A 16739-nucleotide genomic window follows, 5' to 3' on the forward strand; every position below is an offset into this window, starting at 1 on the left:
GATGGGGGATGGGGGGATGCCAGGCCTGTAGGGGCTGGAAGTGCTCGCTCTGGCTACCTGCTGCTGCTGCTGGGGGGCGGGGCACGGTCGCCCGGACTCTTCGCTGGGTCCCTGCCGCTGCTTCTGGCAGGGGCAGAGCACGCCTCCCCCCAGGGCTGCCTGGTGCAGAGGGGGCTCCCGCTTGCTCTGGATGGGTGCCAGGGGCGGGGGAGGAAAATGCTTCCTGGGGCTGCCTGGTGCTGCTGAGGCTCCCCCTGTCTTGGCCTGTGTTCCCGGAGGGAGAGGAGGGCGTTCCCCCCTAGTCTCCTGAGGCTACTGGATGGGGAACCAGAGTCTCTATCTGGTCCCTCCTCAGCCTCTGCTGACACCTCTGGCTGGGTTAGGGTAGATGTTGTCAAAGGTTTCTCTCCTACTGGACTGGGATTCTCTCCTTTCCTGGTCCTTTGGCCAGAAAGGAAGTTTTTCTTTGGTTTTGTTGGTCTTTGCTTGTTTGATTTTTTTGTTTATTTGTTTGTTCTGTTTTTCTTTTTGGTCCGCTCTGGAGAGTCTGGGTTGCAGGCTTCTCCAGAACCCAGGCTGGGATTTTGAAAAAACAGGGAGCACACCACTGTGTTTCCTCGAATCTTATGGTCTCCAGCTGGCCCACGTTCCTCTTGCCACCACAAGAGTCCCTTTATTATGGGCTTTAGTATTATTTACAGGCATTCTAGTGAGCTGTACTTAGCAGGGAGGAGCAAGGAGAAATGAGGCTATGCCCTCTTGTCTGGAACTTGAAGTCACCTCCTATTTTATTTTATTTTTTTAAAGATTTTATTTATCTATTTGACAGACAGAAATCACAAGCAGACAGAGAGGCAGGCAGAGTTGGGGGGGGGAAGCAGACTCCCTGCTGAGCAAGGAGCCCAATGCCTGGCTGGATCCCAGGACCCTGAGATCATGAACCGAAAAGAAGGCAGAGGTTTAACCCACTGAGCCACCCAGGCGCCCCACCTCCTATTTTAAAAGAAATTAATGAAATGATTAACAAAGGGTTTGTTTCGGTTGGAAAACAGAATTTGCCTTTGGTGACTTAAGTTTGCACTTAAAAAAAAAAAGTCATCTCCATGTCCAACGTGGGGCTCAAACTCACCACCCGATCAAGAGTGGCAAGCTCTACTAACTAAGCCGGCTGGTGCCCCTGGTTTGCACTTGGAAGCCAAAACTATTTTTCTTCTTCTTTTTTTTTAATTTGTAAAATGAAACTGATGATGGGCTTTAGTGGATTGAGACCTTCAGAAGGCGTCAGGGGCTGTGTATCTGTCTTTGTTGAACCCACCCATGGATTAAACTGGATCTTGCAGACATGTTGATGGTGTAACTTGCCAGAAATAGGCTCAGAAGGGCGCCTGGGTGGCTCAGTGGGTTAAAGCCTCTGCCTTCGGCTCAGGTCCTGATTCCAGGGTGCTGGGACCAAGTCCCACATGGGGCTCTCTGCTCAGCAGGGAGCCTGCTTCCACCCTCCTCTCTCTGCCTGCCTCTCTGCCTACTTGTGATCTGTCTGTCAAATAAATAAATAAAATCTTAAAAAAAAAAGGAAATAGGCTCAGAAGACCAAAATGAAAGGGCCAAAGAAATAGAAGTAAATGATCACTCTTGGCAAGACCTCTCTTCCGAATTTCTTCTTCCTTCTCACCTCTCTCCAATCTGCCTTACCCATCACACCAAATTTTACATGATCAAAATCAATAATGGGCACCTTTTTCCTTAGATAAGTAAAATAACTACTTTCCGTATAAGTTCATCTGTCTGTACAGGTAATGTGTGTGTAAATCCAGAGACAAATAGTCTGGAAGAATACAGACCAAACTGATCACTGTGGCTACCCATTAGTAGTAGAGATCAAAGTGAATTTTAGATTTATTTCCATTTTTAAGGGAAAATAAAATGGTATTATTTGTGTAATTAACAATAATAAAATGAAACAACCTGTGCATCTGCCAACCTGCATATCAAACATGAGAAAGTCTGATATGGAGAAGAATTTAAGAATGCTCCCTTTTTCCCTGAGTCAAAAAATATTTCAAACTTGTGAAATCTGGTGGCATCTAACATTTGTTCCGAACTTCACCACTATGACTCACAGGAACATTTTCAGATGAAATTTGGAAAAATGCTGATTTTTCAAACAAAAAAGCAATTGTAAATACCTGGCAAGTTTCTCTGCACTCATGGTTGAAATGATAACTTGTAAAAATGGTCTTTAAATGCACATAAGTAAATGCAAAGGAAACTACGGTAAGGGAGTGTATGTAGCCAGGGTGACAAGTTCATGGACACTGGTGACCTCACTTGATTCTTTGCTACGTATTGATATCCAACATAATGTTGTCAAATCGAGTCTATATTCATGGAAGTAGACAGAAAATCGGTGTTTGTAGAGCACCTGCCGTGTTCCAAGTGTTTAACGTATTTTCTCATCTAATCCTCCCCAAACCCTCAAGACAACCTCAAATAACCCCCATTATTTCCATTTTATAGGTAAGCAAACTGGGGCTCAGAGAGAAAATAACTTGCCCCACATCATTAGTAGATGGTAGGTACACTTCAAGACAAAATGCTTTTCTATCCTTGTATAGGTTTGAGTATTTAAAAGCATCCACCACTTTTAATGGTTATATGTTTAGGTTTTATTATTTTTTAAAAGATTTATTTATTTTGGGGAGGAGAGAGAGAATCCTGAAGCAGACTCCCTGCTGAGTGGGGAGCCTGATGTGGGAGCAGGGTTCGATCCCAGGATCCCCAGATCATTACCTGAGCGGAAATCTAGAATCGGACGCTTAACCAACTCAGCCAACCAGGTGCCCCTGTTTATTTAGTTTTTTTTTTTTTTAATATGTCCTTAAGTCAGACTTGGTAATATTTTTCTACAAGTGTAACAGCAGCCACCAGCTAACCTGTCCCAGTACTCATTAAACATTTGTAGCACGAGGAAATGATTTACAGATGAAGAAATACACACTGGTTCCTTGAAATACTTCCTTTTTTATGTGTTAAACTTCACTTGAACTGGAGGGCTAATTTTCCTACCAATAAACTGAAAACAGTTTAGTGGAATCAGGCAACAGCAGACACCCAAAGGATGAATTGTAATCAACGAAGCTTCCTCTTACCAGATGGTTAATGACCTTCATAGACCAAATATGTATTAATGCCAGTGCCACAGATTGATGATATTGACTCCCTCTCTTCTTGGAAGCCTGTTTGGGTTTGTGATTTATTTTCACAAAGAATAAAGTGTTCACTGACAGAGACTGAAGACAAAATGAAACACCAACCATCTCTGTAATGGTCAGTTTTATGTGGCAATATGGCTAGGGTGCAGTCCCCAGTTTTTCAATCAAATACTAATCTAAGTTTGGGGGTATTTTGTAGATGTGATTCATGTCTATAATCAGTTGACTTTAAGTAAGGAACATTATCCTAGATAATCTGGGTGGGCTTGACTCAGTCAGTTGAAGGCTTTAAGAGCAGAATCGAGGCTTCCCTGAAGAAGAAATCCACCTGTGGATGGCTACTCACCCCTAATCAAACTCACTCACTCTCTCTCCCTCTCTCTCTCTCTAATAAATAAATCTTTTAAAAATTCTTAATATGTGTATTCTAATGGTTCTATTTATCTGGTGGAATTCTGGATGGTACAATCCCTGTTTTCACTTTTACATATAAACCCAGAATCTATATGCACTTAAGAAAAACACTAATTTTTCCCTGAACTTTGTATTCTCTCTTTAGAGTGGATTTCCTAAGTCAGAAATTTCAAAAGGGATTAAAGAAGTGTCTGATTCTAGAGAATACCCAATGTTAGAGACTAAATATCATTTTCCATATTGAAAGTAAACCACATCACATGTGGATTAGGGGTAGTTCCTCTTGGGAACCGTCATCTGAATGAGTTCTCAGAGTCTGTATTCAGCTTTCGGAAGATAGAAGCCCCACAGCCTTATGGGGCAGAAGCCCATGAACAACACTGTTCGAGCCCTTCTGTGCTCCATCCAAGTCCATCCATGAATCCTACATGTCTGATGGGATGTGTGAACCAGGTGGTTGTTTTAATCACAACAGCAATAATTTTGTTCCTAAAGTTCTTCAGAAATTTCTTGGGAATTTACTTTCTGGGAGACCTTCCTCAAATTATTTCATCCTGTTCTTTATCTCTCTGAAAGAAGCTTTGGGTTCCTTTTGGATATGTTCTTTAAGGTTTTATTAGTTTGTGTGTGTGTGTGTGTGTGTGTGTGAGAGAGAGAGAGAGAGAGAGAGAGAGAGAGAGAAAGAGGAGAGAGCGTGCACAGGCAGAGAGAACTGCAGGCAGAGGGAAAAGCAGGCTCCCTGCTGAGCAAGGATTCCCAATGCGGGACTGGATCCCAGGACGCTGGGATCACAACCTGAGCCGAAGGCAGGCGCTTAACCGGCTGAGCCACCCAGGCATTCCACTTTTGGATATGTTCTTAAATTTTTCTCCTCCCATCTGTTCATGGTGTATTCTAACTAAACAGATGGTAAGCTTCATGTGGCAAACACTGGTAGTCGCTTACCCAATATCCATTCTTTTCACCTTTCCTGCCAGCAGCTCCATTTCTCCCGGAGATGATGTACCCAGGGAGAATACTCAGCTCCACAGCCTCCCTAGAAGGTTGGATGGATGGCCATGTGATCCGGCCCTGGCAAGTGAAACAGTAAGTAGATGGCTCCTGAGTAAGGCTTCTGGGAAAGTGACTGTTTTCCTGACAAAAAGGTCAGACTTAGCTGGCCGTTTGCTATTCACCTTCTCCATTCTTCCTACCTGGAATGCAGTCACAATACATAGAGGTATTGGTGATGAGAGCCATCTTACCAGTGTGGAGGAGAGCCTCCAAGCGGAGGACAGCAGGGCAGGGAGGGCCTGGGGTCTTACAGGCATCATGGAGTAGCTGGGCTGACTCGCTGCCCAACTCCAAGACTGTTACATGGGACCCGGCATGCTCTTCTTCTTCTTCTGTGCCCTGCTGACAGTTCCCTCCATCTTCCCACCCCCACCCTACAGTGTTCAGCTCACGGGTTCAGTACTCGTCGGAATCCAAAAGAAGTTCCCGACTGAGTGGCATCTCTAAGAGTAGTAAAGCCCCCTCCATCACATCCATATTTGTGTTCATCCAAACAGTACCTAGTTGTCTCCAGCAGTATTTGGTTGCCTGAGGCCAACAGGGGGCATGTACAGAATTCTACCTGTCTGTCCACAGTTGAGTGTGGTGTCATTTTGGAAAAATAAGACAGGAGAAAAGTAATACTTCCAGGTTTTATATGACTAAGGAGAAGAACTAACGCTGAGGCGCATCCTTTCACTTAATTTCAGTGAATACTCAAAATAACAACAAAGCAGTCATAATTCTCATTTTACAGATGAGAAAACGAAAAACAACATAGCTTGCGCAGGTCTACACGGGCAATATGTAAAAGAATGTGTATCAAACCCAGGTCTAATGATACTCTGATCTACACTGCTATTCTTCTGCTGCCCTTTGCAACTCTGACATGACTAGTTCAAATGATCAGCGGTGAATGGCTTACCAGAGCATACAGAACTCGGCCAGTCCTGGAGAAAGGACAGAATGCTAAGCTTTGGGGTAAAAGGACCAGGGAAAGGGGGAGAGCAATCAAGGGATTCTGGGGTGGGGGGAGGTGGAACATAAGCAAAGACCAGTTTCCATGGGTCATGTCCTATTTGACAGGAGATCAAATGGCTACAATGAGTTCTTCAAACAGGTTAAGTATCCGTTGGCTTTTCTTTTCTTTTCTTTTCTTTTTTTAAAGATTTTATTTGTTTATTTGACAGACAGAGAGATCACAAGTAGGCAGAGAGGCAGGCAGAAAGAGGCGGAAGCAGGCTCCCTGCTGAGCAGAGAGCCCGATGTGGGGCTCAATCCCAGGACCCTGAGATCATGCCCTGAGCCAAAGGCAGATGTTTAACCCACTGAGCCACCCAGGCACCCCTCCGTTGGCTTTTCTTAACAGCCTGTGATAATCACTGTGGGACATACTGAGGCTATTTTTATGATAGTACCTGACATCTAAGCTGCTGCTCAGTTTTTGACATTTTCATTCTTTAAGAAAGTGGTCCCAGACTTAAAAACACATTATTTGGATTACTCAAAAAACTGACAGTCCAGTTTGGGAGAAAATGAAATGACTTAAGAGTTCCAAAATGAAGTGTCACAAGATGATAGAAAATTACTGATCACAAAACCACTCCCAAATGCTAAGCTCTTAACATCTAAGCTTTTCCCCCCTGCTGTGTACAAGATGCATGGCAAGAAGCAAGCAGAGATGGGGAGGCTATGTGAGCGCTGTGAATTGTGTAAGAGTGATGAATTACAGACATGTACCCCTGAAGCAAATAATACATTATATGTTAAGGAAAAATAAAATAAAATTACAAAAAACAAAGTAAGTAGGGATCTTCAGTAGGTGGGCCAGCGAGGAGGCTGATGGAACAACCATGGGGCCAACAGCACACAGTAGGTTGATGAGGATGGGCATGAAAAGGAGAGGATAGAGAAAAGAAGTATTTCAGCAACAAGGCCAGTTAAGAACAGATCTACCGTAGTAGTAGCTCTCTCTTAGAATTTGCTGAGATCAAATGAGATTTTATATGTAAAGTGCTTGACATGCATAATAAGTAGCTGCTTTTTCTAACAGCATTTAAAAACCCAAACTCAACCACACTTAAAAGATTGTTGCCCCCCCCAAAAAAGATTGCTGCCCCTTCAAATAAAGTGGGAGGTACCACTTCCCACAAATTTGAGGTGTGGGGGAGGGTGGAGAGAGGATGCAACCTTTTCCCATAAAAATGCACTCATTTAAAACCTAAGAGGGTAGCTCTCATGCTGTGTTCTTTCTCACAGCTTAAAAAAACTCACTCGGGGGGTACCTGGGTGGCTCAGTTGTTGAGTGTCTGCCTTTGGCTCAGGTCATGGTCCCAAGGTCCTGGGATTGAGCCCCACATTGGGCTCCCTGCTCTGCGGGAAGCCTGTTTCTCCCTCTTCCACTCCCCCTGCTTTTGTTCCCTCTCTTGCTATGTCTCTCTCTATCAAATAAATAAAATCTTTTAAAAAAACTCACTCAGAGAAATGAGTTTTATAAGGGTGAAGGAAGGACACTGTAACATTCTGAGCATCTGTTTACTACATGTCCTGTGGTTTACATTTTTCCTTATGCAGCAGACCCCTGAATATCGGAGGGATTAGGGATGCTGACCCCCCCACCTAGTGTAACTTTTGACTCCCCAAAAACGTAACTACTAATAACCTTAACTGTTGACCGGAAGGAAGCCTTACTGATAACACAGTGGATTAACACGTTTTATATGTTTTATGGATTATATACTATATTCCTACAATAAAGTAAGCTAGAGAAGAAAATTAAGGAAGAGAAAATACATTTAGAGTACTATACTGTATTAATTAAAAAAAAAAGTCAGCAGAGAACTGGACCTGCACAGTTGAAAGCCACACTGTTCAAGGGTCAACCGTACTTACTGCTAATATAACCATAATCAGGACAGTGCCTATACGTAGTGTTGCTGGATTCAGTACGTAGCATACCATATAGGCCTCAAATGCTGCCCTATTTGGGGGCCTTCAATCATTTAAATTTGCTATACAAGTACATGTTAGCACCAAAGGATTTATAATGCAATATTATTTTTTAAAAGATTTTATTTATTTATTTGACAGAGAGAGAGAGAGAGAGAGAGAGATATCACAAGTAGGCAGAGAGGCAGGCAGAGAGGGGGGGGAAGCAGGCTGTCCACTGAGCAGAGAGCCCAATGTGGGGCTCGATCCCAGGACCCTGAGACCATGACCTGAGCGGAAGGCAGAGGCATAACCCCACTGAGCCACCCAGGTGCCCCAGGAAGATGGTTTTTTTTTTTTTTTTTTTAAGATTTTACTTATTTATTTGACAGAGAGAGAGAGGTCACAAGTAGGCAGAGAGGCAGGCAGAAGGAGAAGAGGAAGCAGACTCCCCACCGAGCAGAGAGCCCGATGCGGGTGGGGCTTGATCCCAGGACCCTGGGATCATGACCTGAGCCAAAGGCAGAGGCTTAACCCACTGAGCCACCCAGGCATCCCTATAATGCAATATTCTTGAACAAAGATGTATTAAGAAGATCAGCATTTTTTTAAAAATTTCGAGCTGAGCCCTGGTTCAAGTTGGAAACCTCTGACTTTTCAAACCTGAGCATCACATTTCTGCACATTTCCTTCTTTTCTGTGTCATATCACCTTTAGAACAGTAATCGGAAGGGAGCGATCGTATGCCACCCGAATCCTGCTCTCCACCGACTAAATGCAAAGAAAGATTTCCTACATAAGAAATTACCATTAACTTTCATATGAAGACATCGATCGCGTTCTCCCGAGCAAACAGAAAGAAAAACCACTTGAAGCAGATGGTGGGCCGAGTGTGTCATTTAGGGTTTTACCTTTCTTTCAAATTTCATATTTATAATTAAGTGTTTGTTCCAGGAAAGAAACAAGTCATCGTCACCACCCTATTCCCCCCAGAATTTGGAGCAACACTGATCATTCCCCTGAACAGTCCTGCACATGACTGGATGATGATGGCCAAGCTCATCCCTGAATGCTAGAAATGGGAAGATGTCAAGAGATAAAGAGGGAGGGTAACAGATCCCAGAGCCATTAAGGGACTAACTTTCCACATAAACCCAAAGCAAGTAGTTGATTGCTTTTTTTTTTTTTTTTCTTTTAACTCAGCCCTGGGCATCAACAAGTGGCCACGCTGGCTTTATGCAACACGTTGCCTAACTGAATAGGACCCGCTTGAATAGAAAAACGCGTCAGAGGAAAATTGCAGTCAGAAATTGCTGTGCTCTTATCTGCTTCCAGTGAATACTGCTGATGCTCTCAGAGCTCCCCCAGGAGCCTCAGTGGGCAGAGGCCGTGGTTACTATTTCAACACAGACAGTGGGAGAAGGGGGAGTAAGCCCTGTGGAATGTTTTTTATTCCAAAGCCATACAAGGAGAGTAGAACAAGGCACTGGATTGTATCATTCAATTAAAAACATTTATTAAATATAGATCATCTTACTGGACCCTAAGCTACTTTCTAGGAATACAAGGATTTCTAAGCCTTGGTTCTAGTGCTTGAGGAACTACGTCTCGAAGGCCGAGCGTCTCTTTTATTTTCTTTTAAGGTTTTATTTATTTATTTATTTGTCAGCGAGAGAGCAAGAGAGAGCGAGCGAGTGAGCGAGCACAAGCACGGGGAGCAGCAGAGGGAGAGGGAGAAGCAGGCTCCCCACTGAGCAGAGACGAGGCAGAGCTTCTCAAACTTTAATGTGGCGTCTGAGTCCCCCCGAACACATTGTTAAAATGTAGAAGCTTATTCGACAGATCTGGAGTGGGGCCTGAGAGTCTACTAAGCTCTAGGTGTTGCTGTTACTGCTGGACCACAGATCACACTTGGAAGAGCAAGGAAGGAAGCATGGGGAGAGAACTAGTAGAAGACGTTAGAAGCACCTGGATACCTATACAGCGTACTGTGTGAGCACCGAGGATGAAATGCACCCGAGAGTTTAAAAAGGCTTCATGTGGAAGAGGGGTGAGCTGAGTCTCGTTCTCCTGGTGATCCCAGGAGAAAGTCAAGGGGCCCACACTGTAGTTCAGTGATGAAACTTTCTGACCCTCGGTTTTCTCATCTGTCAGATAAGGGATTGAAAATGTCCAGACCCTTCCAAGTCCTAAAACCAGATCACTCTACTGAGATAAGCTTTAAAACTGCTGACGATATGATCTGTATGGAAGTTAAGGTGAAATAGTAGAAAGGTTTGACTCTATTTTACTCGGCAAAGGACTTGGTTAACCTGGCTTCAGACTTTCTTTCCCGGCTACTTCAGCTGCAAGAATGAAGCGAGTATAAGCAAAAACTGAAAAGCGGGGAGAAGTTCAAGGGGCTTGGGCTTCAAAATATTCGAGATCTAGGTCTTATCAGATCCAGGAACAACATTTTACACAGCAGTCGTAATATCAAAGAGCAGATCCCAGTAACTTCCTCAAGTTTTATCTTCTTCAGAAGTGGACTGGGTTTGGTTTGCTTTGTTCTTGGAAGCCTCCTCAAAATTCTCCACAAGATCTGGGAGATAATCTTTATGATCATCCTCCTCTCTGGCAGTGAGGGGTGCTTTTCCACGCACAGATGACCTGGGCAGGGCCTCAGCCAGTCTTCTTCACCAGTCAGACGGCTGGCACCACGCTGGCTGAAGACCCGGCTTGCACTTCTGTCAGCTGCTTTGTGTCAGCGTGGCCTCTGAGGACGCAAGCATTTGCTGCCCGGGATGGCCACACGTTAGGGCTTTGAGAGTGGACCACTCACTGTTCCTTGGCTCAGGAACACATTCAACTCTTCGATATGATCTTGTTTACCCCTAACTTCTTGAAGGAGAGTTGAAATTTTGTTGTTTTTTTTTTTAACCATCTGCTGTAGTTGTTCCATGAAGCGTCTCCTTTAGGCGAGCAGTTGCCTTCCCACCAATGCGCACTTGTGCCTGCCCAACACGTTCGTGCTAGTTTCTTTGCTCTTGTTGGAGTGGAACTGGGACCGTGCTGGGGACTAGGGCTGCTGCTCAGGGGGTCTCCGGCAGACCAGCTGGGATTAGGTGCACACACACAAGGACACCTATAAGAGGTTTTCCTAACGAGCCCAACAAACTGACCTACATTTTGGTAGGTCATTCCTACTTTACTTACTTAATGTTACTACATTACTTCCGTGTGCCAATCATAAGAAAAAAGTACTTAAGTCTTAAGAGCCTCTTATACTTGTTTTCTCCCATTCAGTTGCCTCTTTGTAGGTGTGTGTACGGCTCCCCAGCTGAACTCCTTAAAAAGAACGCCATACACACTTTATGAATACTCAACACTCTGTGTAATAAAATACATTTCAGTGTATTTTATTTTCGAGGTATACTTTATAAACATCATTTCATTACCTGTCATAAATATGCCAGTTACTTTGCATTAGGACAATTACAAGTGGACCCGATTCAACTGAAATGGGCGGGGGGGGGGGGGGGCGGGCGGCAGGCCCCTGCCCCCAGGGAGGATCAGAGCCCAGCTGACAATGGCTCTCGCCCACCTGTGCTCCTGCTCTCTCACCATCTCTTGGTAGGTGAGAACCTGCCCTCCCCAGGAAGGCTCCAAACACTGGAAAAGGAAGAGACTGCTTAATGGAACATCTTGCTGGAGTTTGCCACTAAAAGCCAAAATGTCAAAGAGAAAAATGGGGTTTAAGGGCTTACTCCTTTCCCTCCTGTGTAGGACTGATTGCTGACTCCCTCCAACAATATCTACCAAAAACAAAAACCAAGTCAACAGTGAATTACTCCATTTTCGCCAAAAAAAAAAAAAAAGGAAAAAAAAGAAAAAAAGGTTTTCATGATTAAAAATTCAAATTTTTTAGTGTTAGGCTTTTAAAGGATAAAGTATTTTCTAGAATGGATTTTGAATGAGTAATCATACCTAATTACAAAATTACAATATCATTTCTTTCTACAGAGAACAAAGTTAAAGATGTCCCTTTTAAATGAGAAAAATAAATTTTAAACTCAGCACAGTAAGAATTATCCAATAAATAGAAAGTAATTTTTCTATTGTCTTGTACATTTCTATTTCCCCCTCATGCTCTAAATGTACATGGAAATGCTTCATACATAGAAAAAACTAACAGCAAATGTTATTTAAAAACTAACCGATTTGTAGTTTCAGTATTTCTGATTTTATTTAAAAAACTAACCAAGCTGTAGTTTCAGTACTTCTGATTTATGGGTTAGTAGATGGAGAGGTTGGGTACAAATGGCTGGTAAATTTGGTAAATAAGGTCCATTTGTATATACCTGCAAGAAATTATATCATAAAAAACTCATTATTTTCTTAAATATGGGAGAAATGTCTAATCTTAGTAAATATCCATCATAATAAAATATATCTTTTAACAAGGGAAGCATTATATTGGAAATTCCTTAGATTAAAAACAAGTTTTCTACTACCTTTGCATTACTCTAGAGTGTTTTTGTATACACACACACACAAACACCCACATGCACGCACACACAGACACATAGCTCACGTCTCATTAACATAAGAGAGATTAGAAATTTCTATTTTACTTTTGTCATTAAAAAATTTGTGCCACAATCAAATCTTGGCACATGTATGAGTAGCTGAGTGTTATAGAAGTGTACCTCAAAAATTAAGTGATAAGCCATTTTCATTTTATTTATTTATTTTTTAAAGTAAACTACCCCCCAGCGTGGTGCTTGAACGCACAACCCTGAGATCAAGAGTCGCGTGCTCTACCGACTGAGCCAGCCAGGCGTCCCAGCCATTTTTGTTTTAACAACATTTATTACAAATCACGTTTTATAAACACTAAATATAAATTACATACAAAAGCTAGACAGAAATATACAGAAGCAAAAACAGCAGTACTAATAACACAAGAGAAATAAGCTAATGTTTAAACATGTATAACTTAATAAAATTACTAATTTGTCCTTGCTAATAAATGTTCATGATTTCAGAAGCTACTAAAATTCATTTTTTAAAAATGAAATGTAGTACAATTACTATCAAAGTTTGGAATTATAGAAACAACAACCATAGCACTACTTATTTTTAAAAATCTTCAAACATTCAGAAGCCAAATGACTATCCTTAAAGACAAATCAAACTCGGGGAAAAGCTCTTATCCAACTGAAGAATATAAAAGTTTAGGCTTTGGTTGGTTAATAGATACTAAATTTAGTGGGTATTTTAAAATTAACGTCTCCCTTATATGTTGTATTCCTGAGTTTTTTGCTAAAATACTATAGATAAAATAAAGAACTCGGTTTACAGTTTTGTGTAGTATTGTATTTATTTTTGAAAAACATAAAGTACAGCAATTACTTTTAGTGTGAATAATGGGGTTTAATAATGTAATCAAAATCAGAAGGAATATATTTAATTTAGCTTAATGGTGGGAAAAATTAATGCCCTCTGACCACTAATTGCAAAGCTTATTTGTAAATCATGATTAAAATTATGTTAAATCTGTCACCAAGTTTTATTTGCATCTCATGAAACCATTCTGATTTAAAGAAGAGGTTGATTATGTAGTATAGAGTGCTCTTACAAAAGACTGAAATGATACAAAGCTAATGGTTAGCATGAGGCCAGACACAGGGTAGGTAGTCAATTTTCCTTATTAAAGTGAAAAGTCTTTGAATGCATTATTTCTGAACATTAACACACAGTTCAATATAGTAGTTATAAATTAATCTGATATATTCAAAAGCAGTTTACACATGAAAATACATTTTCAGTAACAATCATAAGAGGGATTTCTATAAGTGGCTATCTTCAGTCTTGGTTTTACCAAAATAGATTTAAATTTAAGGTTCCTTTAAAAAATAGACCTATGAAAGCTAATTTCCTATTAGCTGCTACATACGATGTACATGGCAGGTTCAGTCCCTTCTCTCCAGATCGCCCAATGAACATCTTCTGAGCTGATTACTTTAGGTTACAACAAACTCCTCACAACCGGGTTCCCCCTGGAGAATGAATCAGTGTATCTGGGGACTGGGTCCAAGGATGTGGATTTTTAAATAAGTAGCTCTCCCTTGATTCCTGGCAAATTATTACAGTCAGCTTGATTTGGGAAATAATGCTTTAAAGCAGCCAAAACCAATTTCATCACACTTGAACATTACTTGATGAATGGTAAATCTGCTGGAAATCAAATTTCTCTAGTTTTTTAAAAAAATATCTGCCTAGCTTATCATCATGCCTAAGCATTTCATGACATTTAAATGTCACAAGATTTTGTCCTAATTCTCCTGATAAACCACAAGAGCTAGTAATTTCACTTTTCTAAAACCTGCCGGTGATCAGGTTTCTATACTTTTAAGTACTGCATACACCTTTTCTTACCAGGAAGCAGAAGAGTCACCTAGCAGTTGCGTTAAAAAAACTAAACGGTGTGGAATTTATTCACATAATCATACTACTCACAAAGTAGTCTTTAAACAGCTATACCAACATCAGTTAGTAGAGTTAATTGCAAAACTGGTTATCAAATCCCTATTAATTAAAAAAAATTCAATTTACAAAGTATTATATCAATTCTGCATACAAAATCTCATTTGCCACATTATGCAACTAGGAAGCAATTACTTAATTGGCTATGTATACACGAAAAAAATGTGTAGAGGTTCATTCTAAATGATCAGCTAGTAACAAATCTCTCGATAAAAAAAGAAAAGAAGCAATGGAATGTATTCTCAAACAATATGGAGCACTGAAGAAAGTTTAAATTCTTAGAGAATTAAAAGAAAAATTAGGATTAAAATCATGACCTGCAAGCCACTTCTATGTTCTAATAATGATCATAAGCAGAGAAACAAAACCACAACCTTATTGAAGTAGGTTAAATAGTTTCTAAGCTGATTAAAACCACTGAATTTAAAATGAACTTTTTTTTTTTTTGGTAGGCTCCAGGCCCAACACAGAGCTTGAACTCACAACCCTGAGATCAAGAATTCTATGCTCTACCGACTGAACCAACCAGGTATCCCAAAACAATTTCTGAACCTGAAGTAAACGATGTGGTATTCAATCATTTACTAAAAAATAGTCATTAACAGTTTCATCATTAGTAAAATTCATTGCTAATACACAAATTTAAAAGGGCTTAATACCAAGTCCTTGGTTCCACATTGCACTTCATATTCCCATCTGTATGTCAGCAAAGTTGTAGAAGCTGTCTACATCTCCAGATGCTGTCTCCTTGCTTTCTGATACAAACATCTATTTTAAATACAAAAGAAGCAAAAAATAAATACCAGTAATCCCCAAATTTCAAAGCCTGCGTTGTCCACAGAATAATGACAAGCTTCCTATTAAAAGAAATTCAAGTATACCATTTATATAATATTTAATCATATTCTGTAGAATCTATACAATATAGTTTCAGTAGCCATAATGTAAACTGGGCTCATTTAAAAGAACTTAGGATATAATCAAGGTCTTTGCTTTCATAATGTCTCTGTTACACTTAATCACACTTGGACTTTTACTGTTTTTTAAGTATATGAGAGTCAATATTATGAAAGCTACTGAATTAGAGAAGTTTATTTAAAGACTTCTTAGTTTCTTCTATTTCCTAATAACAATCTCATTAGGCTGAGAAGCAAGACTTGAGGTTATCATTTTTAAAGCTGCTAAAGATGTATTACTAGTTTTAAATGAACTATCTGCTAAACATGAAAGCAGTACTCAGTAGAACCCTTCAAAAATCATTTTTACAAATGTCAGCCACGAATTAGAGGAGACCTGGACTCTCTTCTAGCTTTATCATAATCTAGCTGTACGATGCTGACAATTCATTCAATAAACCTCTCTGGGCTCACTTTCCACACCTGTAAAATGAGAACATTGGATTAGATAATCTTTGACTCATTCAGATTTAAAATCTCTAAATCACAGAACCGTTTTCTCTTTGCTTCCTTTTCTATTCAACCTATCATATTTGCCCTTTCCCTTAGTACTGCTGTGATGATAAAATGAGACAAAAGGCAAAGTACTTTAAATTATGCAAATTTAAGAAACTATTAGCCAAGTCAGACAACAAAACCAGATATTTCATTTCAGATATTTATCCAAAAAACTATTAGTTATATCTATACTCATTCAATACTCCTATGTTTGGTTTTTAAGTTATATTAAGTTATTTAAGTCTGAAATTCTTAGATACACCAACCCCAACAACATATCTAGAAACGACCTGTATGTAATGACTTCTAGATAGAGCTCAAATTCGTTTTTTTTTTAAATGGGCTCTGTGCTGTTCTCAAAACCGTGAGATCAAGACCTGAGCTGAGATCAAGAACTGGACACTCAACTGAGCCACCCAGGCGCCCCACCCACCCAGCTTCAATGTTTGATGAAGCATTACTGAAGCAAATAAAAATGAACAGTGGGCACGAGGATCATCCATCTAAGGTACATAATCTTAGAAATACAACATTTTTCAACATACACTAGTTTTCAAAAAAGGAAGAACTTAGACATTTAATGAGACTTTTTACTTTCAAAACTCATGTCTTATTGGAGGTTTTTAAATGAACAGATTCTTGGGACACCTGGGTGGTTCAGTGAGTAAAAGTGCCTGCCTTCAGCTCAGGTCGTAACCTTGGGGTCCTGGGATCAAGCTCCACATGGGGCTCCTTGCTTAGTGGGGAGCCTGCTTCTCCCTCTGCCTGCCATTCCCTCTGCTTGTGCTCTCTCTCTCTCTGACAAATAATAAAAAAAATATTTAAATTAGTAGATTCTTATTTTGTAAAATTTTAAGCAATTAAAATCTTAACTTGACAAGGAAAAACCAAAGCTTAGCTCCCAACTGTTTACCACAGATTCTAAAAATCATTGTCTGTCTACAGGGATTAAAGTACTATTTAATTGTAAAGAAAAGGAAATGACCTGAAAGGTCTGATTGAAATAGTAATAATCAATAAAATCTTGTACCTTGGTTCCATTGAATATCTCATTGACGATAAGTTGGCATCCTTCTACAGCTCCATCTCCATTAAACTCCAAGGCAATAACGGGACCTATAAGCAAACCCAAGAAGTGTTGTCTGAATATGAATACAAATTATTTACTTAT

General features: G+C 40.5%; 1 protein-coding gene across 2 annotated transcripts in view; it reads right to left on the reverse strand.

Annotated features, from left to right (window-relative positions):
• Positions 1 to 11583: 11583 nt before the first annotated feature.
• The window catches only part of RP2 (RP2 activator of ARL3 GTPase), a 52314-nt gene continuing 47158 nt past the window's right edge, over positions 11584 to 16739 (reverse strand). The window contains exons 4-6 of one of the 2 annotated variants that reach the window (XM_044235237.1): positions 16599 to 16684; positions 14774 to 14882; positions 11584 to 11926 (exon numbers count right to left, since the gene is read on the reverse strand). In XM_044235237.1, the coding sequence (XP_044091172.1) occupies positions 14799 to 14882; positions 16599 to 16684 (170 nt within the window). In that variant the 3' untranslated portion in view covers positions 11584 to 11926; positions 14774 to 14798. Of the gene's footprint in view, positions 11927 to 12417; positions 14883 to 16598; positions 16685 to 16739 lie in introns of those variants that run through there. The other variant, XM_044235236.1, reaches the window with a different exon arrangement.

The sequence above is a fragment of the Neovison vison genome, chromosome X (genome assembly GCF_020171115.1).
Source record: "Neovison vison isolate M4711 chromosome X, ASM_NN_V1, whole genome shotgun sequence".
In the NCBI taxonomy this organism is placed as follows: Eukaryota; Metazoa; Chordata; class Mammalia; order Carnivora; family Mustelidae; genus Neogale; species Neogale vison.